Source organism: Haliotis rufescens, unplaced genomic scaffold, assembly GCF_023055435.1.
Source record: "Haliotis rufescens isolate VD_foot unplaced genomic scaffold, xgHalRufe1.0.p SCAF_2, whole genome shotgun sequence".
In the NCBI taxonomy this organism is placed as follows: Eukaryota; Metazoa; Mollusca; class Gastropoda; order Lepetellida; family Haliotidae; genus Haliotis; species Haliotis rufescens.
The window spans coordinates 69092248-69118603 of NW_025963890.1; the positions used below are offsets into that span (position 1 = coordinate 69092248).

The following is a 26356-nucleotide window of genomic DNA, read 5'->3' on the forward strand; positions in this document are numbered from 1 at the left end:
AAATATTCTTAGATATCATTAATAGAAGATTAGTATTTTTGGCTGAATCATTTAAGAAAATAGATGAGGCACAAACTGGTTTTATTGAGGGTTAATTAACTATAGACAACATGTTTGTGTTACAATCCCTAATTCAACGTTGTTTATCAAGTAAAGGGGGAAACTTTATGTGCTTTTTGTAGAATTTTCTAAAGCATTTGACTCAGTTAACCATGATAAACTTGGTCCTTGCTAAATTACGACGAGTAAGCAGCAAGATGTTGAAACTATTATCAAGTATTATGAACAAGTAAAGGCTTGTGGAAGAAGTAATGGTAAGTACTCAGAAGATTTTGAATGCAATGTAGGCGTTCGACAAGGATGTATATTAAGTCCTTTTCTCTTTACTTTCTTTATTAACTAGCTGGCCGAAGAAATACAAAACAATTGTAAAGGTGGTATACAGCTACACCCAGATATTGTTAAAATATGTTTGCTTCTGTTTGCCGAAGATGTAATGATTTCGAGTACTGTACCCGGACTTCAAAGTCAGATAAATGTGCAGGAGCAATTTTGTGAACAATTTGGTTTAAGTATTAATGCAAAAAGACCAAAGTTATTGTATTTAAAAACGTCGGTATGTTATCAAAAAGGGAGAAATGGTTGTACAAAGACGTTATCTGGACGTAGTTAAAAGCTATAAATATATTTGGAGTACATTTTTCTATTAAATTATCTTGGAATTTTCATTCAATTCAGGGTGCAACACAAGCAAAGAAAATTCTCTATGGGATACTTAAACGTTTCAGATCTATTGAGAGTGTTAATTTTAATCTATTTTTTAAAATGTTTGACACACAAAAATAAATCCAATTCTTCTATACGGGGCTGAGGTTTCGGGCGTACATCAGCTAGAATTGATTGAAAGGGTGCATGTACACATGTATATGCATGCAAAAGATATTTAGGAGTAAAGGTATACACCCCCAGTGTAGATGTATATGGTGAATGTGGTAGGTCTCCATTATATATAAATGCACAAATTAAAGTCATAAAGTACTGGTTAAGGCTATTAACAATGCTAAATGATAGGTACCCAAGAAAGTGTTATGAAATTTTGGTATTGTATGACAAAAATGGAAAGCAAAACTGGATTTCTTCAGTTAAAAAGCTCATTAATGATTTATGCTTTGGTTATGCTTGGCAAAGTCAAAATGTAGATTGTCCTGAACATTTTGTAAAATTGTGTACACAAAGGCTCATAGATACGTACATACAGCAGTGGTATTGTTTGTTAGCTTTATCGTCAAAATGTCAGTACTTTAGTTTGTTTAAAACACATTTTATAACTGCAGAATATCTTTTGAAACCACTCTTGTATAAATATAGAATTGCCTTTTCTAGATGCTTTTATTCGCGTTGTAAAATATGGGTGAAAAATTTTATATATGCGTGACACAAGTTTTTTTTTATAGAAAATCCTATATGTTGTTATGTTGTGCTGTGCACAATGGTAAAACAAACTATGCCTCTAAAAAAGACAGTTATTATCAGGTTTAGGTTTTGGTTATCTATGGTAACAACAGATAGAATTATTTCGAAGTTTGAAACTATCATACAATCAGGTTTTGCATGGGGCGTTAACTGATATAACAAAATAATATGATTACTCATCGTAGAAATTTAACATCATCAACGAATACCATATACTAGGTCTTACATGTTATAAATTTAGAAACGCAATGACACAGTTTAGACGCAGTTCCAAAAGAAAGACATTAAATCAGGAAGGCTTACTGAAGAAAAGAGAGTAAATAGAACATGTGTTTTTTTGTAAAGAGAACTGTATAGGAGACGAATATCATTTTGTGTTGACATGTAGAACATATGATGATTTTAGAGCCCAATATATAGTACCAACATATTATACCTATGCTAATAGATTTAAGTTCAATGTATTAATGTCGTCCATTGACGAATACACCTTAAAAAACCTATCGGTGTACATATACTGAACCAAAGAGGAAAAAGGAGATATTTTAAAATGACTTAACTGAACTAAATTTCTTATTTTAGTCTGTGATAACTTAGTCGGTAGATAAGACAAGCATGTTCGGGTATCAAACCCGCACAGTTAATTAAGCATTATCAAACGTTACAACCACAATACCCAAAACACGCAAAACGCACGGGCGTCGCACAAGTAACATGTCGTATGCGTGAATGTTAGGGTGATTGGTCATCGTTGACGGCAAGTGTCAGAACACACGTGAAAACACCGTAAACACATTATTTTTCTCACGATTACCTTTAATACAAATGCCAAGAATCCCCAACAATGTTCCTGACAGCCATCGGAATGTTGCACTCAGGCATGCGTACTGCTGACGTTGGATTACAAGTTGGTGCGTATGTGAGGACAGTACAACGTCCGAGGAAGCGTTACAATGCAACTGGAGTAACCACTGATCGTTCGAGAAGTGGACGTCAAAGGGTAATAACACCAACTCAAGACCGCTTAAGTGTAACGTCACATTTAAGCAATCGTTTTCTCCAAGTAACTGTTACTGATCACTCAAGAATTAAACTCATACCAACAGAATCAGAGCTCTAATTGTTCACGATCAGTTGCGACAGCATGGTCGGAGAGCCAGGAGGCCATACGTTGGGCAAATGTTTACCCAACGTCATCGACGTCAACGTTGAGAGTGGGCTCTTGCACATCTGCATTGGACTCGACGTGAATGGCAGGGAGTGTTCTTAGTGATGAATCACGTTTTTCACTCTCCAGAGGTGACGGTCGACCTCAGGTGTACAGACGGAGGAATGAACGTTATGCTGACATTTGTGTTCTTGAGAGAGATCGTTTCGGATGAGCTTGATCTGTAATGGTTTGGGCTGGATTTGGACACGGATATCGCACTGCTCTTATACGTGGGAATCTAAATGCGATGCGCTACAGTGACGAGACTGTTGCTCAGCACGTTGCCCCTTATCTCAACGCCAACGCCAACGCGGACGTGACGTTTCAGCATGCCGATGCCACAAGTCACACGGCATGCATCACACGGGACTTCATGCAGGCTAACCACGTTCATGTTAAGCCTTGGCTTACCAAAAGTCCGGACATGAATCAAATTGAACCTTTATGGGATACTAGAATCAGCCTCAGAACATCCGAGAACTTGAAACTGCCTTGCTTGCAGAATGGAATAACATTCCACAACAAGAAATATAGGCATTAGTGACGTCCATGAGACGCCGATGCAGAGCTGTGATAGAAGCTAACGGTGGCCACACACGGTTTTGATCATGTGTCTTTCAGGAGTGATACCACTTCCACAGTAGCGTTCCACATCGTTCTACGGCTGTTTCAGTGATTGATTCCTGTTGATATCAACTCACAAGGCACTACATGTTGTGAAATATTAAGTCATAGTTTGCATCATCATGACAAATAGATGTTATAAAGTCCGACGTTACTTTTTTTGTATATATGAGTGATTTCATCAGGTATAAGTGTAAAATATACAAACAAAACAGTGGTTCAGTGGTTCGATTCCATACCAAACGACCTTACATACTTACGAATGCATGCACTTACTCACGCATGCACTTACGCACGAAGGCAATTACGCACGCAGGTCGGCGGTTCGATGTCCGGACGTGTCATACCTAACGATGTTACGCAGACACTTACGCAAGAAGGCACGAACAAAAGCAATTAGGTGGTTTGATTTCCATAGCAAAAGGTCATCTACACGCAGGTCGGTAGTTCGGTCTTCGGACGCTCGATATCAGCATATTACGCGCGTACTTATGCCATCAGGTATTTACATACGCACGCAGGCGTCATACCTAAACATGTTACGCTCTTAAGCACAGAGACACTTGCGTGGACACATTAATTGCGGACGCGTCATACTAAAAGATGTTAAGCACTCGGGCAGATACGCACGCACTTATGCACGCACATATGGCATCAAAACATCGTGCAAACCTTCTTTAATAGTTTCCACAAATACAGTGTCAGGTTATCAATAGGCAACGTGGTATATCGGAAGGGAATTGTGGTCGTGTGAGTCCATTGAATAGATTGAATGGTTGTTGGCGTGTTAACGTACCCCGACGGCGATAATCGTTGCTCATAGAACCAATCATTTGATCGTTTGATCCGGGCTGGGTTATATGCAGACCGTTGACAAATATCTGGAACATTGCCGAGTGCGTCGTTAAACAACAATCACACCCTATTTAAAACTGTAACCATTTCAAAAAGAGACCATATACATATTTCTTTAAAACCAATTCATTGACTCTGTTTCAATTATTCGGCAGCAAATATACATTTACCAGCTGGAGGTGAAATACGACCCCCTCACTGTTTTGTTTTTTTTCACTTCAGACATTCAATGGCCATGGTAGATGACATAAAGAAGAGCCACTTGCGTTATGGGCAATAGCTCCGGTCGAAGGGCCGAGCTGAACTTGTCATTGTATGGTATGAGCTGTGATTCGTTTTCCTATGATGTTCATTATGCATGTTTCTCCGTTAAAAAAATCGCAGCGGAACAAAACGCAAGCCCACAAATATTTGATGGCAAATAAACAGCTTCTCTTGAAATAGCTGCAAAATTATGCAATTTGTATGTACATGTATACATTCAATTTGCAAGATTCAGTGAAGTGTATAAAACTGCTTTTGTAAAACATGAATAAACCAACCAAGAAAGATAACGATGGAAAATTAATCCCACACGTCACCGCGGATACAGTTCAATTTATCGCACAACATATAGTATATATTATTTGATAATACCAAGTGCGTGATCATGTACATATTCATTAAAGTAATGTACATACTGGTCAATCTGATCATAATTTCAACGATACATGTAAGCATGAGATCCCTATTTGTCATCGATTTATTCAAATCGGACCTTGAGCTGTAAATAGCTGCACCAGAGGCAGTACTTGTGAAAGTAGACTAACATTTAGTCGCAGAAATAACATTTTCGTAGTTAAAAAAAGTATCTACAAACTATAATGCGAAAGAGCCCAGCACAAAGCTTAATTTTAGGGCAAAACCTGAGTCAATCCAGGCTTGCTAGACTTGAGTTGGTTCCTTTTTTAATTTTATTCTCTATGGTCTTGGGGACATACTATGACGTCGGGATCGTATGGAGAAGTGACTAGTTGCGACAATCCTGCTAGTGGCAGCCCGGGCCAGTGGAATCAGATAGGTTGCTGAGTCTCAAGTTTGGACTGTTGGCTGAATAGAACAAGGACACACAAACAAGGGCACTGTCTGGTGAGCATTACCCCCACACAAATCGTCAAATCGAATCATTATATTAGACCCTAAATATTCTAAATGTTGAGAAATATTCCATTTCAAATAATGGGAAATTAATGTCTAACGCAGTATATCTTTCTGCATTTTGAAATCATTATAACTATCTTCAATAAAAGAGTAACGCCAGATAGTGATATAAACTGGTTTGACCGATACTGTGATAAGTGAGTTTTTACATTCTTCTTATGAATTAAATAAACTGAAATCATTTCAATCTGTCCTTGTGAGTACGTAACCAGAGACGGAACGTAGCCTTTTTGAAAAGTCAAGTGTTCAAAGTTTAGGGGTTTAAACATGTGCACTATCTGACATTCAAACTATCAGCGCAAGTGAGCAGATTATTAATTAATAAATTAATCAAACTATATATGTGATAAAATAAGAAGTTTAATACCTCATTGTTGGAGAGTGTTGAATAATAAGGTACAATGACAATCTTTATATGTTCAGTGCAGTAAAAGTGTGTATAAGTAGTTGAGCAGTATATTGGTACACGCCATTTAAATGGGTTCAATGCTGAGCTCTTTTACTGGTCCATATTTCAATACATGTACTTGATAGTCATAATGACTCCACAAAAGCTACACAATGGCGACAAACACTGCACCAGCATTGCATATATGACTTGTACATTTTTGTACATGAGATGCATTGATAATAATAAAAGTTCAAACGTATCTAAAATAGTAAGTTTGCAGGTTAAATATTAAACACTTCCGACAAGTTTCCTTTAAATTTACGTTGGGATAAGTAGCGACTGGTATCTGATGGGTGCAACTGGTGTCCCGTTTCAGATGGCTCAATTTGCTAAGCTCTCAAGATCACGACGGCAAGCAGCCTTCGGCTTGCTGGTCTATCATACAGACCGTGAAGTAGTTTGTCTCACACTCCCTGAAGCATATTCAGTTCCCTTCCGCCCAGCCCTTACTTTAATGTTATAACCCAAAAGGAAGCAAGCCTAGGTTTTCTTCATGTTCAGGCTGAAATTTACATCTTACTGGGGCACCTTTTCAATTTAGATATGGTCGCTCAAATTTATCGAAATAATATTTTTTAGGAGACGAAGCGTTTGTCTAATCGTGAAATACAACTTTCCAAAACATCCCATGCAAAATAATTTTTTCAGACAAACTCTCTTTATTCCTTTCGATGATATATCAAAAGACAATTAATTTTTTATGAATATTCAGTGTGTCCAAGTTAATCTAGCTCAACATCTTCTCGAATGTGTTCGTCACCACTGGTGGATAGCTTTTATGTTCATGTCAGCGTAGATCTTTCAATATCCTTTTTTGCGCAAAACACATATACTGATTGATAAAAGCAATAAAACTATTGATAAAATAACACTTCTTAACCAAGCAGTTAGGCTTTACCACAGGACTATACAAGTCTGTGGCTTTATTGACTGCAACAAATAACTAACTGCATGTAGTTTGTTATGCGACCTTTTCCATTCATATGTCCATATGTATACATCCGTTTGTTCTCGTGATCTGTAACCGTGCTTTTTACTCTTTTTCTATGGGGTATAGACTAGTGATTGCATCACACCAGAAGGTCCAAATTCTAGTCATCATTTCATGGTCAATCTTGTATGGTGTGAAACCAAAATCGTAATATGGCTTAATATTGCTAAACGTCGGTGGTATTAACCAGATTACTCACACATTTACATAACTTTCCTTATGCACGTCCTTCATCCATATACGATCAGTTTTTAGAAAGACGTACATCATATTCATCCAAATGACCATACGTATATGTCCAAATGTACACGATAAATATAGATTATATAGAAACATATTTTTACATATTAAGCAACTCCAACACTCCTCCGTAAAAAAATACACTTATCAATACACCTTATTGATACAATTTACTAATAATTGCGTTTTCTAAATTCAAATGGTTGTTGTCTTTCACACAATGTTCTGAAAATTAGGATTCATTGTACATCAAAAAGGGATGTTTCAACTTTGTGTATCTCTGCAAATAGTTCAATGAAATTATCAAGGTTTTTTACTTAGAAATGATCAAATCATCAAATTTAGGATTAGTAAATACAACTGTATTACATATTCAAACAGAGACATAATATATGTTTATCCTTTGGTGTATACTATTTATGGTAGATAAATCTGTTATATGCTTACTTTAAAGCACAGGGACAATACTTTATTTTATTAATCAAGTCTCTGTAGCAAAATAATACCAATTGAATAACACAACTAAACTCTACATAATTTTTTGAATGATGTAAAATCCTTAAGAATTCAGAATTGTATTAACAATGCCTATGTTAGAAATACTATATCATGAAATTCCACAGTCTGGGTGCTTTTTACAGGGCTACTCTCATAATTTTGATGACACATATTAGGCCAGGGGTCGACATTCGCATAAATGTGGTGACTCATTTGGGCATATATTTTATGATTTAAAGTATTCATGGGGAACATTTCATGTAGCACGCTGTGGAATAGAGTGAAGTATGAGCATAGACCTGAAAAATATTTTTTGATATTCATGCCAGCTCAAAAAATATATTGATGTATGCTTATGGAATATTCAATATAAGTAGGATTTAACTGAATAAATATAACAAATAAGTCATCAGACAGTTATTCGTGTGTAAAATCTGCCAGGTGTAGATTGACGCTTAGCATTGTCAAAACATTGTTAACTGTGTTGTCTTGATGCCAAACAAGTAGCATGGGGCTATTTAAGCTGATTATATTTTCTACGGAAATGAATTCAATGTATTAAAATTGTATTTTCTAAAGACGTTTGGTTCAGTTAATACTGCCGTGTAATCAGTTATAATAGTATTGACATTACTGATCAATAGAGGGATATTAGTGGCACGCATTTAGCTTCTTACATGCAAAAAAGAATTGCCATTCCCTCACACACTCACCTACTCTACCAGTCAAAACACACACCCCATTCAATCATCATCATTGATAATAAACACTCGGAACATTCAAAATTGAAAATAATACTAACAACCATCCGTCCAGGAATTACAATTTTACAATTTCCTGGAAACAATACACCTCCAATTGCACAAAGGTCTTCAACAGACTTAATTCTAATATTACGGCCCCGTTACCGCGTTATGACTTTTACTGGTCTTATTGACATCCAACGTGATGCTACAAACAGAATTACATGTCAAAGTCTATGTTCCTGACAATTATATGTCACATAGCAAACGCATCCACATGCTGAAGCTTTATCATCAAGCTGCATGATCTCGCTCTGTTTCAAAATCATTAAAGACATTTAAAACACATCAACTGCACGATAAACCCCTCGCCTCCAAAGGACTATTTGCAATATGAAAAATAATAGCGGTACCAATGCTATAAGGTGAGGTGAAAAGGGGTTTAACGTCGCGTCCAAGATTATTGCACTTATAAAGCGACGTGCATGAACGTGTTTGTGTGTGTGTGTGTGAGTGCTTGTACTAGTCCGGACTGATGCCGATTTATAGTGCTAGCACACTGCCGCAGTTTAATATGAATACCCCACTCAGACACAGTATACTGACTCCGAGCCGACCAGTCCTTGTTTTAGCCCCTTAATGCCCAGCGCCAGACAGGGTAACAACAAGTACCATCTTTTAACGTCTTTTGGTATGACGCGGCTAGGGATCGAACCCCGGACCTTCCGCTCTCCGGGCGGACGCTCTACCATTAGACCACGGAGGCGGTCACCAATGCTATAAAAGTAACTGTACTGGCAGATAAAGTTGCATCTTTTTCTGGCTGTATATAGTATATTACAGTAAATACCGTTCGTTCATCATCTTAAACACTAGGTTTTACCAACCATTTGGCTATAACGGTTCATTGTTTCCGAGTACCCCTTACATTTTGTTAGGAGTACATGATAAAGCCAATTGTTGAGTGAGTGAGTTAGCCTTGGGTACCCCGCACGGCGAGGGAAATCAGATAAGGCCTTCACACAGTTAGCAAGTCACTCAGCCATTGAAATGTCCACAAAATTGAAGTCCTACATGCCTCTCTGTGAGAGAGTGGGTTCAAATCCCACAAAGTACGTGATATAGACTGCCACCTGTCGGACTTTCTCTGTATAAGAGCCTCGGTGAGTTAGATCGCTTTTTTCATTGTGCTTGTTGATAAGGTGCTTCACTCTGAGAGTGTGGGTTCGAATTACCAGAGCAAATGACGTCCAATTTTATCTGTTGTTAGTCTTTCAAATGTTTCCGTTTGCATATTCTTACAAGACATCATATGTTAAAGTGAAATTTGTCAGTGGTTAGTCTGGTTTGTCTGTGTTTTTTGGCACAATATCTGTGTCACGATTGTCGATGTAGTGGAAAACATCAAAGAACATCCATCACATCCACTAAACCAGTCTTTCCACCATCTACTCACTCAACCACTTACTCAGCCATCCACTCACCCTTTCAACCATTCACCCACCCACTCAACCATCCACTAATAGAATTTGACATTCCCTCACACACTCAGCGATCCAATCACTCAATCAACAACTCACTCACCTACTCTACCACAGACCCCACTCAATCATCATCATTGGTAATAAACACTCGGAGCATTCAAAATGAATTGAAAATAATACTTACAACCACCCAGCCAGGAATTATAACTTTACAATTTCCTGGAAACAATACACCTCCCATTGCACAAAGGTCTTTACCAGACATAATTCAGTTGGCTATAACGGTTCTAAATATATTTAAAATTTGAAATAACATATTTATATCCTCCTTAATACGAGATTACCAACGGCATACCAGTGCGAGTAGTATTGTGTTAACACAATGACAAATCTACAAAACGTGTTTCTCAGTCCCTTGGGACATACCCTGCCTCTGGGAATATTGAAGTCATCTGGTATAGAAGGTGAGTGAGCGAGTATAGTTTTACACCAGCAATTGTAATATATGAATACGTCAACAATAATAACTTCTCAGACTGTTCATTTAATCAACAATACAAAACGTTGTAGACACCCGGTACGAAATGAGTGACATCGTTCGGCACAATAATGCAACACAAGCGACAAGATAAATGTCAGTCAGTTCAATGTCAAGCTTAACTCTTTTTTCAGACAATCGGGAAGTAAAGGTTAAGTAAAACGAGATCCCAGTCAAGACGATATCGTTTGAGTTCTACTGATCACTGACGCCAGATGCGATGTTGAATATACAGTTACATCACTCTTGGAACTGTGTAAATCGACAAGACTATTTAAAAAAGGATCCCATGTCTGGTCATCTGATGGTTGTATGTCGACTATTCTTGTCATTGTGTCAACGTGCATGTTGACGGGGAATTGGCTCTTTGGGCAAAAAGGTCAAAATCGGCATCACTGTCCTGGAACGTCTTATGCACAACATATAAACAATAAACAACAACTTTCACAATGAACGGAATACCTGCTCTGACAACACAAACACAGCGACGAGAGTATCTTCCAGCTCAGTCACATCCTACGCGAGGTCTTCCTTACACCAGCACTCAAAATACCAAACTGACTAACAGTGTAATAAGTAAGGATAAAAATTTATGGATGAACAACTTCTTTATTACAATTAAGAGCGACGTTTCGGTGACGGTTCTGACACCGTTATCAAGCAAGTGATAAGAAGTTGTTCATCCATAAGTTCTTATCCTTACACTTACTACTCCCACTTCTAACAGCCTATCAAAGAAGTTAACGGAGACAATGGCGTTGCTCTGGACATGGGACATGTGGGCGTGATGAACCGACACAGCTCAGGGGATAAACAATTACGGCAAAAATGTTATACTATATATAACAGTAATTAACGGGAAGTGATATGGTAGCCCAGGTTGGCCAAAAGTCAAATATACAATTAAATGTTGGTGAGGATTAACAACGGGGATTAGCGTCAAATGTTGTCCCAAATCAGTCGCTATTACAACTGTCTGAAACAAGCATCACACTTCACACTATTCTCAAACGGTCGGAGCCTTAATAATAAGTGTCCACCTAGGTATATACGAGGGGCGTTCAATAAGTTGTGCAACTTCAATATAAGACCAATCCGCAGAATATCTTTTGCACTTTTTTTCAATATCATCTCCATTCACCTCAATACACTTTTAATACCACTTTTATAGTAATCTGCAGATTGGCCCTCAAACCTACGTGGAAGATGCTTCCAGGATGACGAGGAAGGTAGCGTGCAGCGGACAATAAGTTCATTGTTTCACAGTCTGTCATTAGCAAACAATGGAACAGGTACCAACAACCCAAAAGGTTGACAATCGACCCCGTTCAGGTCGTTCCATGTCAACGACAAAAACACAGGATCGATTGATGCGAAACCAGGCTCTTCAAAATCGAGATCATAAGACGAATCGAGTTGCTGCAAACTTTCTTCAGGCTACTGGATTACGAGTCACCTGTCAGACGATCACTATTCGCCTTCATGCAGCTCATCTCCATACTCTACAGCCACGTGTTGTTGCGCAAACATTAATGGTGTACACAACGTCGAAACTTGGGTAATCGGCGCTGGTCACGAGTCCCTGTTGACTTTACACTTCATTGATAGACGTGGTCGTTTCTGGCGACGTCAAAGTGAATGTCAAGCCAATGTCAACCTCAGACCGCATAACTCTTATGGTGGTGGATCGGTTTTGGTGTGGGGTGGTATCACTATACGTGTGCGAACCCCACTTCATGTGCAAAGAAGGGTCATTGTTTATTACTGTCGGGATAACATATTGACACCGTTGTTTGTCCCGTTTGCATGGCATGTGGGTCGAAGTTTTGTTTTTCAGGACGACAACGTCCGTGCTCATCGTGGACGCTTCGTCAATGTTAACATCCTGCAGCAAAACGTTCCAAGAATGCCATGGCCAGCCTTTACCCCTATGAATACATCTGTGACATGATAGGCAGACGTGTGCGTCAACGTCATAGACCGCCGACCACGTTGACTGAACTTGACCAGGCGCTGCAAGGGGAGTGGGCCAGACTTCCTTAAAGGTTCTACTACACTAAATCAGAACTGGTTGTGACAGTGCGGTTTTCGTAGGGAGCCTTCAGTACAGATCAAGAGACATATGCAGGCTGTGATTGGATGATATTGTGTAAGATTTTTATGTCTTTTAAATGCACATCCATCCAGTAATTAAAACTGCCCATATTTTTCAATATTTGGTGCTGACTTTTTGAACAAGATGACTTGTGCTTTATGTGAGCACAGATATTTTCAAGCAGGTGATATTTGGTGCGGAACTGGGGTTGGTGTGTTCAGCTTCCTGTACTCGGAAAAGGAGCTGGGTAACCTAGCCAAAATTTGTGTTTTTATTGCAGCTTTAAGGCCAGACTGTGCACATATGTAAATGTTATGGCTGTTGAATGCCTAGTTATTTTTTAAAAAGCTATAACGTTACTGTAGAAGTCTATGGGAAAACATTTGGTTGTGTGTAACCTGTAGGGTAAGTGCATATTTCAGCATTTCCTAATTTATATGTTTTTCTGTATATCTATTGCCATGGAGACCTTTTGGGATAATTGTAGAGGCAAATTTGAACGCAAAATGGGTGAAGCGAGTGGGAAATGGGGTTGTAAGGAATGGTTGGGCTGCCGTGATAAGCAGGGCTATGGTCGTTGCTTCTTTTTGTGGCCGTCAAAGGCGCGGACAGAGGAGAGAGCTCACAGAATAGCCCTCTGCATTGTGCATAAATGCCTTCCAGATGGTTTTAGCAACACTGACAACTTTGGCAACAAAGTTGAAGTGAGCCATCTCTGTCATAACGCCTCTTGTGTGAATGTTGAGCATTTGAAAGTAGAGTCCCATGAAATTAACATGGAGAGACTTCACTGTCGACAACAGGGCTTGTGCACCAAAAGTCATAAACCTTACTGTTTGGTGTAAGTTATGTATCTGATCATTAGATCTTTCTGTTTGGGGCAATTTTTAAGATGGATTATCCTATTTTGGGTGTAAATTTCTCAAATATGCATTTCTTTTCAATAACATGTCTTTCGAATAATGAATTTTTCTACAATGATGGAGTTTGAATAGTTCTAACTTTTTCCTTGCACGGCGGTCCTTACTTTTCTGTGATTTCTTGTATGTTTTAGCTTTAAGTACTTTATTATGACTTTTGCTTATCTCATCATCTATTTTTCCTTTTGCAGTGACAGCACATCCAAGCCCTGATCGAAGATTGCGAATTGACTTTACCGGACTCTGGCAGTTGACGCTATGAACAGCACTGTGAGCTCTACCTTGGAAGTTACGAGCAAAGGTGGTATCGCGAGGTAATGACCGGCGCAATGCCTTATTTGTTGCCTCACACTTTTGACTATTGAGGTTGAATTGCGTCTTTTCGATCATGTTCGGTCCGAGACGAAAATCAGTGCATTTTCTCAAATTTTGAAAGTTAGTTTCATTGTTTCCAATTTTGAAGTTTTTATCTAAATATTTACTTTGCAATAACCAATTTTTCTTCTCCCCCTGACAAATGACTGCCTTCTACATTTTCTGTGATCACCCATGTAACAGTTTGCAATAGCATCAGAAGTACATGAAAGAGATGTCTTCAACTTTGTCAGGTCACCTGCATGACTTGAGTAAGCAGCTGAGAACTCAGCTGCACATCTGGATGCACAGTCTAAAGAAAATGTATTTGCCAAACTTTGTTTGTCTTTTTTGGTTCTAGCAGGCATCATATCCACAACAAATTTAGAATTTTTAATAAACTTTCTATGGCTGGCCGAGAGATGCCGTGTATCGAGAAAAGTTTGTGGGGAAACATCCATATCACCTGCTTCATACATTTCAGAGAGAGCTGTGTGAGCTGCACTGTCAGCATCTGTTGTCAAAAATTCTACCTCAATTTGATCTTTCTTTAAGTCCCTGAAACACTCTGCAGCTAACTGTTTTTCATTACCAATTGATTCTGACATGTGCAAATCAGATGTGCAGTCTGGGTTGTTGACACAAGAAATGTTGTCAACTAAACTGTGCTTTGAACAGAGCTTTGATTTTGTGTTTAAAGCCAAAATTTGATGATCACTAGTTTGGTTCTCAGTGGCCACATAGGTTACCTGAGTGGCTGGCTGAAAAGGGGTTTTCCCAACACCTGAACAAAGTGGATTGTTGTACATTGCATCAGTTGATAAACTAATGTTATTTAAATTTGTTCCCCTGTATTTATTTATTTCCCTTATTTCCACCCTCCTGGCTCTCATATCCTTTGTGTTCTGAGATTTTATATTATCACAAACTCTGTTCGCAGCTTTCTGCATCCCTGAATGGGATGGTGGAGGTATATCGGCACTCATGCACAGGACACGGAAACTCTCACTTCCAATGGGACATTTTGAGAGGCCTATCTGAAGTCCAGTATTGGCAGTGGAAGATCGACGTCCCCTTCTCATTCCACTACCCTCTACCTCCTTGTACAGTTTATGGTACTCTGACAGGTATGTACAGTCAGTGCATTTAAGTCTCTCTATCCAGTTCAGTCCCCACTGCTGTTCATTGTCTATGTCCATGACAATGTCCCCCTTACACATAGGCGAAGTCTTGGCGTGCTGGCGGAATGCCTCATTGTACAGTTTGTCAGTCTCTCCAACATGCAACAGGTGGTAAACATCAGCAGCAGTCCTGCAGATTAAAGAAAACCCATTGACTACTTTGAAAACTTCTAAATAAGCCTTTTAAGTATGTGATAGTGTTCGACATTTCTGAATTATCTCCCCTGGCAGATCAAATGCATATTCTATTTCTATCCCCCTCAAGCCCTTAATTAGGGTGTAACAACACTGTTTTTGATATGGTATTGAACAAACCACTCATATATGTATGAGAATTTGATCCCTTGCTGTACCTAATAACTGAAAACTGTCCATTATATTTAACTTTTATTAAGTGATCTCGTTAAAGGACAAATACTTGAACTTGGTAAGTTTATCCACCCATATCATTTAGCAGTGAGCATCTTGTATTCCCTACAAGTATTTCAAAGTCTAGGCCAAAGGAATAAATAGTTTAAAGTGTTATTACCTTTCACGTTTTGTTTTCAGGGAACTCTTATCCTCCTCAGGGGTGTTTTCCTTCCTTGGCCTTAACAGACGGTACGGTTCACTTGTCAGTGTTTGAACTTGCTGGACACCAGCCACCCCTACACTGCACACTTTCTTGTGGAGCTCAGTTGTCAACCTGACAGTTTTTGGCACTTTAAAGTTGCTTTGCTTTTCACTGGTGAATTTTTTGCCTGAATTCCAAGCTTTATGTCCCATTCTAAAAGATGTTATCGAATTCCTTCGATGTCTCCCCATGTTTCAAGAGTAGGTTCAAGATGTTGACACTATGAATTTTTCTTTGGAATGAAAGCATCAACATTGGTTCTTGACCTCCCATAGTTAAAATACCAAATATGGACCTGTCATTTATATATTGGCCTATGTAAACAAGGCAGGGGTACCAGTTCCAGCAAGCTCACTGAGTCCAGCTTCTTTTAAGACTTAAGCTTATTAGTGTCACAACCAAATTCCATGTTATGTACCAGACTTTGCTATCCTCAGTTGTTATCAGCAAAGGTCAGCAAACAACTCACCATTAATAAATTAAAAATATGAAAGCCTAATTTGTTTTGAATTTCCAAGTATTGTCTATCATACGGGGTCGAAAAGATACTTTTGGGGGGATATGTTCGAAGCAGCGTCTGGCAACCATGGAATTGACCTGTGAACCCATCCTTGTGTGAAACAAGAATAAACAATAAAGGCCTGTGTACTGTCATAGAAAGTTCTTTATTAAAACAGAAGTTCATTTTGTAATCAGTTGACAAAATCTAAATAATTTAACCCTCACAGCTCTTTTGGTACATCAGATATGTGTATATGGGTGTCATATAGACCTGTCAGATAGGAAAAAGTATTGAACTTGAAACAATTTCCATTTGTTTCCAAGAAGCTACATCTATTTACAATGAATACATCACAAATTTGACAAGTGCAGTTTTAGACAGTTGTGTCTACAGGTTCTACTACACTAAATCAGAACTGGTTGTGACAGTGCGGTTTTCGTAGGGAGCCTTCAGTACAGATCAAGAGACATATGCAGGCTGTGATTGGATGATATTGTGTAAGATTTTTATGTCTTTTAAATGCACATCCATCCAGTAATTAAAACTGCCCATATTTTTCAATATTTGGTGCTGACTTTTTGAACAAGATGACTTGTGCTTTATGTGAGCACAGATATTTTCAAGCAGGTGATATTTGGTGCGGAACTGGGGTTGGTGTGTTCAGCTTCCTGTACTCGGAAAAGGAGCTGGGTAACCTAGCCAAAATTTGTGTTTTTATTGCAGCTTTAAGGCCAGACTGTGCACATATGTAAATGTTATGGCTGTTGAATGCCTAGTTATTTTTTTAAAAAGCTATAACGTTACTATAGAAGTCTATGGGAAAACATTTGGTTGTGTGTAACCTGTAAACCCCCATTGGGAGACTCATACGCAGTAGGCCTCGTCGAGAGAATGAATGTTTGATAAATCGTGGTGATAAAACGCCAGCATTGAAATTTCCCATCTCACTCCTGTTGGCGTCGACAACATTTACCGTCAAACTTTACTTCCGGTTGTTATTTGTTCCCAAACTGTAAATTATTTTCATACAACTATTATTGGAAACTATTATCTCCAACAGTTAGGGAAATAGTAAATTGTTTCCGAGTACCCCTTACATTTTGTTAAGAGTATATGATAAAGCCAATTGTTGAGTGAGTGAGTTAGCCTTGAGTACCCCGCACGGCGGGGCAAATCAGATATGGCCTTCACGCAGTGTACCCATGTGGGGAATCGACTCAATCGTTGAACCTGTAATTCGGTCAGCGAAGCCTGTGATGTCCTTAGATCAAATGATAGGCCTTGGTTTAACAGCAAAATTCATTGGCCTAAGAACAGAGAAAAGCAAAACTTTGAAACAAATCTTTTGATTTTTCAAGGTACGAAAATATAGAAACGTTGAAAACGAATTGGGATTGTTTAGTTGTAACCTTTCTCTAAACAAATATAAGAATTGTTGGAAATTACTTTACTCCATTGTAGAGGCCTTTTCTAATTTTTTATTGATCGATGTACTGACATAGGCATTGGCACGTTTTAAATCGGAATGCCATTTGTGTTATGTTGACCGGAATAAGGCAAGGAAGACAAAGGTGTGTTTCCAGTTTGACAACAGCACCCGAGTAGAATACCCAGGAGTGAGTACGTAATTTGCATTATCACACGCGTGTCAGACTTGACGTGATTGATTTCTAAAGCAACTCGTTGCACGCGTATGCTATAACCCGCCATATCTTTTCACACAGATCTATTCATTTGTTCCCGAGTACATGGTGCATCTATAACTGCTGGTATCCACACAGCTACAAGCCTTGTGATTCGCCCGTAAGAGTCAAACAGGAAGTCAACATGTCCCAACATCAACGCGTGTAAATAAATATAGACGAGATATGTGAGCCATGAACATTCACGCTTCAAAGCATAACACTAACAACAACCTTCAGACGATATACCACCATTGCAAGTTTGTCTTCAGTTATAAATACAATTTTACTCAGGTTCCATTTCATTCGGTGTTTTTCGAATGACTTCTAAGAGCGAGAAGGATTTAGGATATGACTACATTATGTTGTGCCAATAAAGTATGCACATTGTGTCAATCAGGCGACATTTTAGTGTATTGGAAGAAATAGTGGAATAGTTTTCCTCATACGAATCTCATAGCAGATAATATTCAATAACATTTATGTGATACACTTATCAGTTCAACAACGGCACTGTTTTCTGATATACCATTCGGTACATGTTTCTCAACGATTATTTTAAGTTCAAACTAAAAGAACAATGATACATGTACTCAAGCAACAGGTCCTGAAACCCACGCCGGTAAATGTACTTACCTGCTGCGAGGCTCAGGCTGGCAATCACAAACGCAACACTGGCCCACGCCGCCATTGTGACACCCTGCCGCACACACCAGGAAGAGAATCACGTTCATATATAGATCAGTCTATTGTGAATCAACGTGACTTGAATTCTATTGGACAAAAGAAACTCCATTTCCTTTGCACATGATTAACATATGATATAAAACTATCTCTTGAACTTGTATGCACCAACAACACAGGAAAATACATAATCATACATAATTGCGCATTTAACCATAACATATTGCTTGTAAAACGTCTATACATTATAAACGCTACATGGATTTTACTGAGCCATAACAAATGTGTAAACTGTAAATGAGATAATGTGGAAACCTCTCATGTCTTACATGGGTACAGCTATACATTTCTGTTATGTGTACTAACGGACTTCGATACATTATCGCCCATATTGCATGTAAGGATTTATCACCTAGTTGTATATACACAAACATATATTATAGATTCATAAGAGTCAAGAAAAGGGACATTCGAAGTGAACAAAGTGCATGGTGGTTCTCGTGATATCCATTGATTTTGGTGGATTTTGACTCGGTTATTTTATGGTGGACAAGGTTTGAATACTGCTGATGTGCAAAATAATATTCACGTGTATATTTGACACACCGTTCAAAACCAGGCCACAGCGCTACGTTTATCGAGTGGTATACCCTTTGCAAGGGACGCGACTCTTCCCATTAATTACTCGCGCTTAGTGCTACTGTCATGGCGGATCTGTTTACGCATTTGTTTACTGTCGAAGGTCGGCTTGTTGTTATATTAACTTACAGATCGCTTAATATAACTTCCAGGAAGTCACTTAGGTGGGTTATGGTCGGTTTTATTGTGGTTGTGTCAACAGTGAGAATGCAAAATTTGTTTGCCACCAAGTATGATTAAAATCGATATGGCTCAAGACATATCTTTTAGTATCGGAAAATACATATTATGTTATCCACGCGTGCCTCTTAGATCCTTTGGGTTAGTTGTGTCAGATTTGTTTGTTTGTTGTTGTTTAACGAAGCACTCACCAATATTTCAGCTAAATGACGGCGGTCTGTAAATAATCGAGTTTGCTCATGTATTGTCATTTTAGCCATTAATAATAAGCGGCACTGAACTTTTCAACCAAACCTTGTGAAATCATTTTATGCCACCCGTTATTATTTCTTGTGTATCATGCACAATTTTAGACAAAAGGGTGTGTTGAAAGTCTCTATGTTCTAACACTAATATGTTGAGTTTGTGTTCTGTTTCCAAAATAGAAAACACTACCATTTAACACTGCAAATTAGGGCTGGGACGGGTGACTCGGGTACTCGAGTTGTGGGTCCTGAGTAGGACCCGGGTACCCACAGGACTAAGCCGGACCCGTGGTTAGTCACGTTATGTATTGTTTAAAGACAAAAACATACTATAGCTCAGAGGTTACACTACAAGTCGCTAATGTTAGCATTATTCTCTGACGATGCACTCATTCCATTTGACTTGTAAATGTTTGAGTAAAGATAAAGCTTCAGTCAACTTCAGTGTACGCATGATCTGATTGTTTGAAACATGTATCTGAATAGCTTCAGCCAGGGCTGCGGTAAAACAATTACCAATCTGACATTGTGTTCCCTACTCTTGAGACTTGCAGTGGGTACCCGGGTAATAGAGGATCGGGTAACCGGGTAGTAAATTTGAACTCGTCCCAGCCCTACTGCAAATATATCACAAAATAAATGCCTCGATAACTGCAAACTGTGAAAAGTTTTATTGAGGTATGGTACTTAGTTTTAAGTCTTAATTTCATTTCATCTGTGCTTTAAAACTTAAATTTACAAATAAAGCGTGTGTGACAGTGTTAATGCACTTTCACACTTCCAAATACAAGGAATAAAATCTGGTATTCAAGTTTCAGTGAATGTTACTTTTGTTAGAAATACAGTCAAAATCAATTGGGTTTCTGTCACTTGCAGAACTACAACAACATTTTCTAGTGTGACTTATAACTTGAAAACATAGATTCTTCTCAAACTTTGTGTATCAACAGGACAGGTGCTGTGTGAGGTTTGATTTCAATTTTTGGATTTTCTGAAAAAATACAGCTGTTTTTCATTGGGTTACTTATATTTTTTCTACTTAAACATTTTAAGTACTGCATGCATTCTTTTGAAATTTAGGAACAGTTTCCATACTAAAATAGAGGAGGTGCAGTGCAAAGTTTGATAAGTGGAATTTCTCAGAAAATATACCGGTATCTTGTTTCATGTTTTGAACTTAGAAATATTTTTATACCCCTGACCTAAAAGCTTGAAAAGGGCAGCGCATCATATTTAGGACATAAACATACTGTGTTTTCAATGTAGAGCTAGGTTACCTGTAGATTTAACCATGCTAAATTGAATTTGGAACCAAAAGCGCATCATGTGGTTTCAAATATTAAATCTCCATTCTACCACGACTAAATAAACTCTTTTGTATTACAAAAATATATTGAGTGAAGTGGCATGGATTGAGTCCAGTATTTTGAGTGGGTTGTTGATCTGAATTTACGGAATCCCTGACAACAGCCTGTAAACACAATATGGTGCTCTATATGTCCAGCAGTTCGTTTACACTGTAATACTTCACACAAACTTATCAGACCCATGAAGACCCGGGGTAGATTAGGTCTTCAGCAACCTATTTTTGTCATTGATATCATGAGCATCAATCCACGCAATTGGTATCGATGACATGCTTCAACCAAGTCAGCGAGCCTGACCACCCGATCCCATTAGTCGCCTCTCATGACAAGCATAGTCGTCTTTTGGGGCAAGAATGGGTTGCTTAAGACCTATTCTACCCTGGATCTTCACGGGTCAACTGTTATGATGTCATAACACATGTAAGATATTAATTATTTTTAGTATATATGACTCCTACTGGACCGTCTACACATTATTATATAAAAGAAACCCCACTGTGTTTTTACCAATATCAATTAAACGGGAGACGAACACTGGTCGCGGAAAGGGACAACTACAGACTTTTCATATTGCTTGTATGTAGCGCGTGGGTAAATAGTGGTCACTACCTCCACAACTGTTGAAATATAATGATTATTTTTACTATGTATGACTCCTACTGGTCACTCTACACATTATTATATCTAAGAAACATCCCTGTGTGTTTTCCATTGTCAATTAAATGGGAGACGAACACTGGTCGCGGAAAGGGACAACAACAGACTTTTCATATTGCTTGTGTATAGCGCATGGGTAAATAATCGTCGCTGCCTCCACAATTGTTGAAATATAATGATTATTTGTACTACGTTTGACTCCTACTGGACCGTCTACACATTATTATATCAAAGAAACATCCCTGTGTGTTTTCCAATATCAATTAAACAGGAGACGAACACTGGTCGCGGAAAGGGACAAGTACAGACTTTTCATATTGCTTGTATGTAGCGCATGGGTAAATAATCGTTGCTAACCCCACAGCTGTTGAAATATATTTATTAGTTTTACTATGTATGACTCCTACTGGTCAGTCTACACATAATTATATCAAAGAAACATCCCTGTGTGTTTTCCATTGTCAATTAAACGGGAGACGAACACTGGTCGCGGAAAGGGACAACAACAGACTTTTCACATTGCTTGTATGTAGCGCATGGGTAAATAATCGTTGCTAACACCACATCTGTTGTAATATATTTATTATTTTAACTATTTATGACTCCTACTGGTCACTCTACACATAATTATATAAAAGAAACATCCCTGTGTGTTTTCCAATATCAATTAAACAGGAGACGAACACTGGTCGCGGAAAGGGACAAGTACAGACTTTTCATATTGCTTGTATGTAGCGCGTGGGTAAATAATCGTCGCTGCCTCCACAACTGTTGAAATATAATGATTATTTTTACTATGTATGACCCCTACTGGACCGTCTACACATTATTATATGAAAGAAACATCCCTGCGTGTTTTCCAATATCAATTAAACAGGAGACGAACACTGGTCGCGGAAAGGGACAACTACAGACTTTTCATATTGCTTGTATATAGCATGTGGGAAAATGATCGTCTCTACGCCAACAGCTGTCGTAAGATCTTTATTATTTTTACTATGTATGACTCCTACTGGACCGTCTACACATTATTATATAAAAGAAACCCCACTGTGTTTTTACCAATATCAATTAAACGGGAGACGAACACTGGTCGCGGAAAGGGACAACTACAGACTTTTCATATTGCTTGTATATAGCGCGTGGGTAAATAGTGGTCACTACCTCCACAACTGTTGAAATATAATGATTAATTTTACTATGTATGACTCCTACTGGTCACTCTACACATTATTATATCTAAGAAACATCCCTGTGTGTTTTCCATTGTCAATTAAATGGGAGACGAACACTGGTCGCGGAAAGGGACAACAACAGACTTTTCATATTGCTTGTGTATAGCGCATGGGTAAATAATCGTCGCTACCTCCACACTTGTTGAAATATAATGATTATTTGTACTACGTATGACTCCTACTGGACCGTCTACACATTATTATATCAAAGAAACATCCCTGTGTGTTTTCCAATATCAATTAAACAGGAGACGAATACTGGTCGCGGAAAGGGACATCTACAGACTTTTCATATTGCTTGCATATAGCATGTTGGTAAATAGTGGTCACTTCCTCCACAGCTGTTGTAATATATTTATTATTTTAACTATTTATGACTCCTACTGGTCACTCTACACATAATTATATAAAAGAAACATCCCTGTGTGTTTTCCAATATCAATTAAACAGGAGACGAACACTGGTCGCGGAAAGGGACAACAACAGACTTTTCATATTGCTTGTATATAGCATGTGGGAAAATAATCGTTGCTGCCTCCACAGCTGTCGTAAGATCTTTATTATTTTTACTATGTATGACTCCTACTTGACCGTCTACACATAATTATATAAAAGAAACATCCCTGTGTGTTTTCCAATATCAATTAAACAGGAGACGAACACTGGTCGCGGAAAGGGACAAGTACAGACTTTTCATATTGCTTGGATATAGCGCGTGGGTAAATAATCGTCGCTACCTCCACAACTGTTGAAATATAATGATTATTTTTACTATGTATGACCCCTACTGGACCGTCTACACATTATTATATAAAAGAAACATCCCTGCGTGTTTTCCAATATCAATTAAACAGGAGACGAACACTGGTCGCGGAAAGGGACAACAGACTTTTCATATTGCTTGTACATAGCATGTGGGAAAATAATCGTCGCTACCCCCACAGCTGTCGTAAGATCTTTATTATTTTTACTATGTATGACTCCTACTTGACCGTCTACACATAATTATATCAAAGAAACATCCCTGTGTGTTTTCCAATATCAATTAAACAGGAGACGAACACTGGTCGCGGAAAGGGACAAGTACAGACTTTTCATATTGCTTGTATGTAGCGCGTGGGTAAATAATCGTCGCTGCCTCCACAGCTGTTGAAATATATTTATTATTTTTACTACGTATGACTCCTACTGGACCGTCTACACAGTATTATATAAAAGAAACATCCCTGTGTGTTTTCCATTGTCAATTAAATGGGAGACGAACACTGTTCGCGGAAAGAGACAACCACAGACTTTTCATATTGCTTGTATATAGCGTGTGGGTACATATTCGTCGCTACCTCCACAACTGTTGAAATGTAACGTTTATCTTTACTATGTATGACTCCTACTGGACCGTCTACACATTATTATATAAACTGAAGCAACGCAACACAATCATTACTAAACAATAAAATACACAGCTATATCACATGGCACAATACAATCACTTTCCGCAGAAATCTTATGAGCATTATTCAAACTTTCATTCCAAGAGAGAATGAAGCAACCATTGCAATGTTCAGTTTTAAAATACTGCTCTCGTGACGTCATAATGTTCTACAAATAGGATAGCATTGTTACATGAAGGACATGACATGGATGTGGTCATGGTACCGAACTTGACAGTACACTCTTTGAATCGTTGTTCGTCGAGTTTTTCGCCAAAGAAATATTGCTACAATTGTTAAAAATACTTAAAAATAATCCAGGAACCGCAACCGATTGTTCAGCAAAGTTTTTTAGAGTTAGTATTTGTTTGCGTTTACGAAAGTGCTTGCAGATGCCACAGTCAGAATACTAGATTGTAACAACTAAAAGGTCCCTTGCAACAAAACTATTTACTAACAAAAACATACTGATTCGGTCGGTGGATCACCAATGATAAACGTACAGAGTAGTGGTATAGCGTCCACCCGGAGAGCGGGAGTTTGGGGGTTCGATACTGTATAACAATATGAGGTAATCTACGTGTAATTTTGAATGTCATTTCTGTAATGTTGAACTCAGCTAGGCAAAGCAGGGAAACCGGTTTTTCAGGTCTTGTGCAACAATCTGTCTGAAGCACACCCACGTATGGTCCCATGAGTGATAATCTAAATTTTGAAAGCGGTAGTAATACAGCCTGAACCAACGTAAAATACACAAACGAAACCGCTGTGACCTATCCACCGGTTCAACTCATCCTTTCCTCATACAGACGTTTTCCAGTGTATAATTTACATATGTCGCAGCTGGTATCTGGACAATAACAAGCCTGCTGATTCGCCCGTGACAGTCAAACAGGAAGTAACGTCGGGTGTTGATGCACGGCGTTTCAACATCTTCCACTATCGACGCGTGTTTACAAAATACTTATGTTGTGTTTAACTGGTGATACTAGGTGCTCATTTTATCCTTAGCATGGCGCTGTGCCCCATTTGATCAGCAACGGTTTGTGCATTAAAGGATGAGCATACCACTCCTAAACATTACAGACAGCAAGGCTCAACTGCCTCACAGCGTGTCAGCACATTGAGACGATATACCACCATTGCAAACTTCATTACCACGATCATATTTTACTTTAGTTAAAAATACAGTTCTGTTCATTCCTTGATTTACGAATCACTTCTACGAAATAGGTAAACAACGAGACTCAAGACTCAGGTGCTGAAACCTATGTGGGTAAAGAATGTAGTTACCTGCTGCGATACTCAGACTAACAATCAAAAACACAACACTAGCCCACACCACCATTGTGGCATCCTGGGGCACAGACCAGGAAGAAGATTACGTTCCTGTTGAGGTCTGTTTATAGTGAGTGAGTGAGTTGGGTTTTACGCCGCTTTTTATAGTATTTTAGTTATAGCAAGGCGTGTCAGCTTAATGTGGGGGGAAAGCCCGAAGTGATACAGGTCTCTGACGTTTACCACTTTGGTAAAACCCACGTGCACGGGTATCTGTTTATAGGTAAACACCGGGAAGTGAATTCTTTTGGACAACACGGGCTGCCTATAAAGTAACTATTAAATGTTTAGGTTGTCCTATTTTTATGTGTGTGTCCATCACATGAAAGTAACACATCATGAACGGAAATACACATATAAAAAGCGAAATGTCTAAGATATTTTAATTCCCAAGTTAAGGCAACATGAAGTGTACTCCCCACAAATAAGCTGCGCGTGTACCTTCTACAATGTTGTTTTGTAATACCCCCACACACACAAGATCAAAAGGTCATTCCCTCACTGTTTGCTTAGCCACATATCTAATGTATGCTGACACTTTAACGTGGTACATGATCAGCTGAAATTAATATCCTTTAAACATTGTGTAGCAATTATTTTGCTCCAATCTATACTATTGGGGGGGGGGGGGGGGGGGGGGGGGTCCAAGGGATCTCATAACAATCGATGGTTGTGGTCTGACTGGCATTTGCTCATGATCTCAACCACTCGGTTACTTACAGGCCGCTTTGATACATCTTGCATTCTGGTGATATAGTGCAAAGTAAACATCCACGCATTTATTTGAACACATCTTTCAAAACACAATATTGCAGACACAATAACCATGAACGGTACTCACACAAGTTGTGCTTCGGTTAAAAATGCAAGGCGTAAACAGGAAATTGGGAAACATGAAAACGTCAGCTACTGTAGACTGCACAGAGG

At 38.6% G+C, this 26356-nt stretch overlaps 1 protein-coding gene across 1 annotated transcript in view; it reads right to left on the bottom strand.

The window, feature by feature from the left end:
* The window catches only part of LOC124124336 (multiple epidermal growth factor-like domains protein 10), a 135489-nt gene extending 117110 nt beyond the window's left edge, over positions 1–18379 (bottom strand). Inside the window, exon 1 of the mRNA XM_048400475.1 lies at positions 18291–18379. Coding sequence (XP_048256432.1) covers positions 18291–18345 — 55 coding nt within the window. The 5' untranslated portion in view covers positions 18346–18379. The remainder of the gene's footprint in view (positions 1–18290) is intronic.
* Between the last annotated feature and the right edge of the window lie 7977 nt (positions 18380–26356).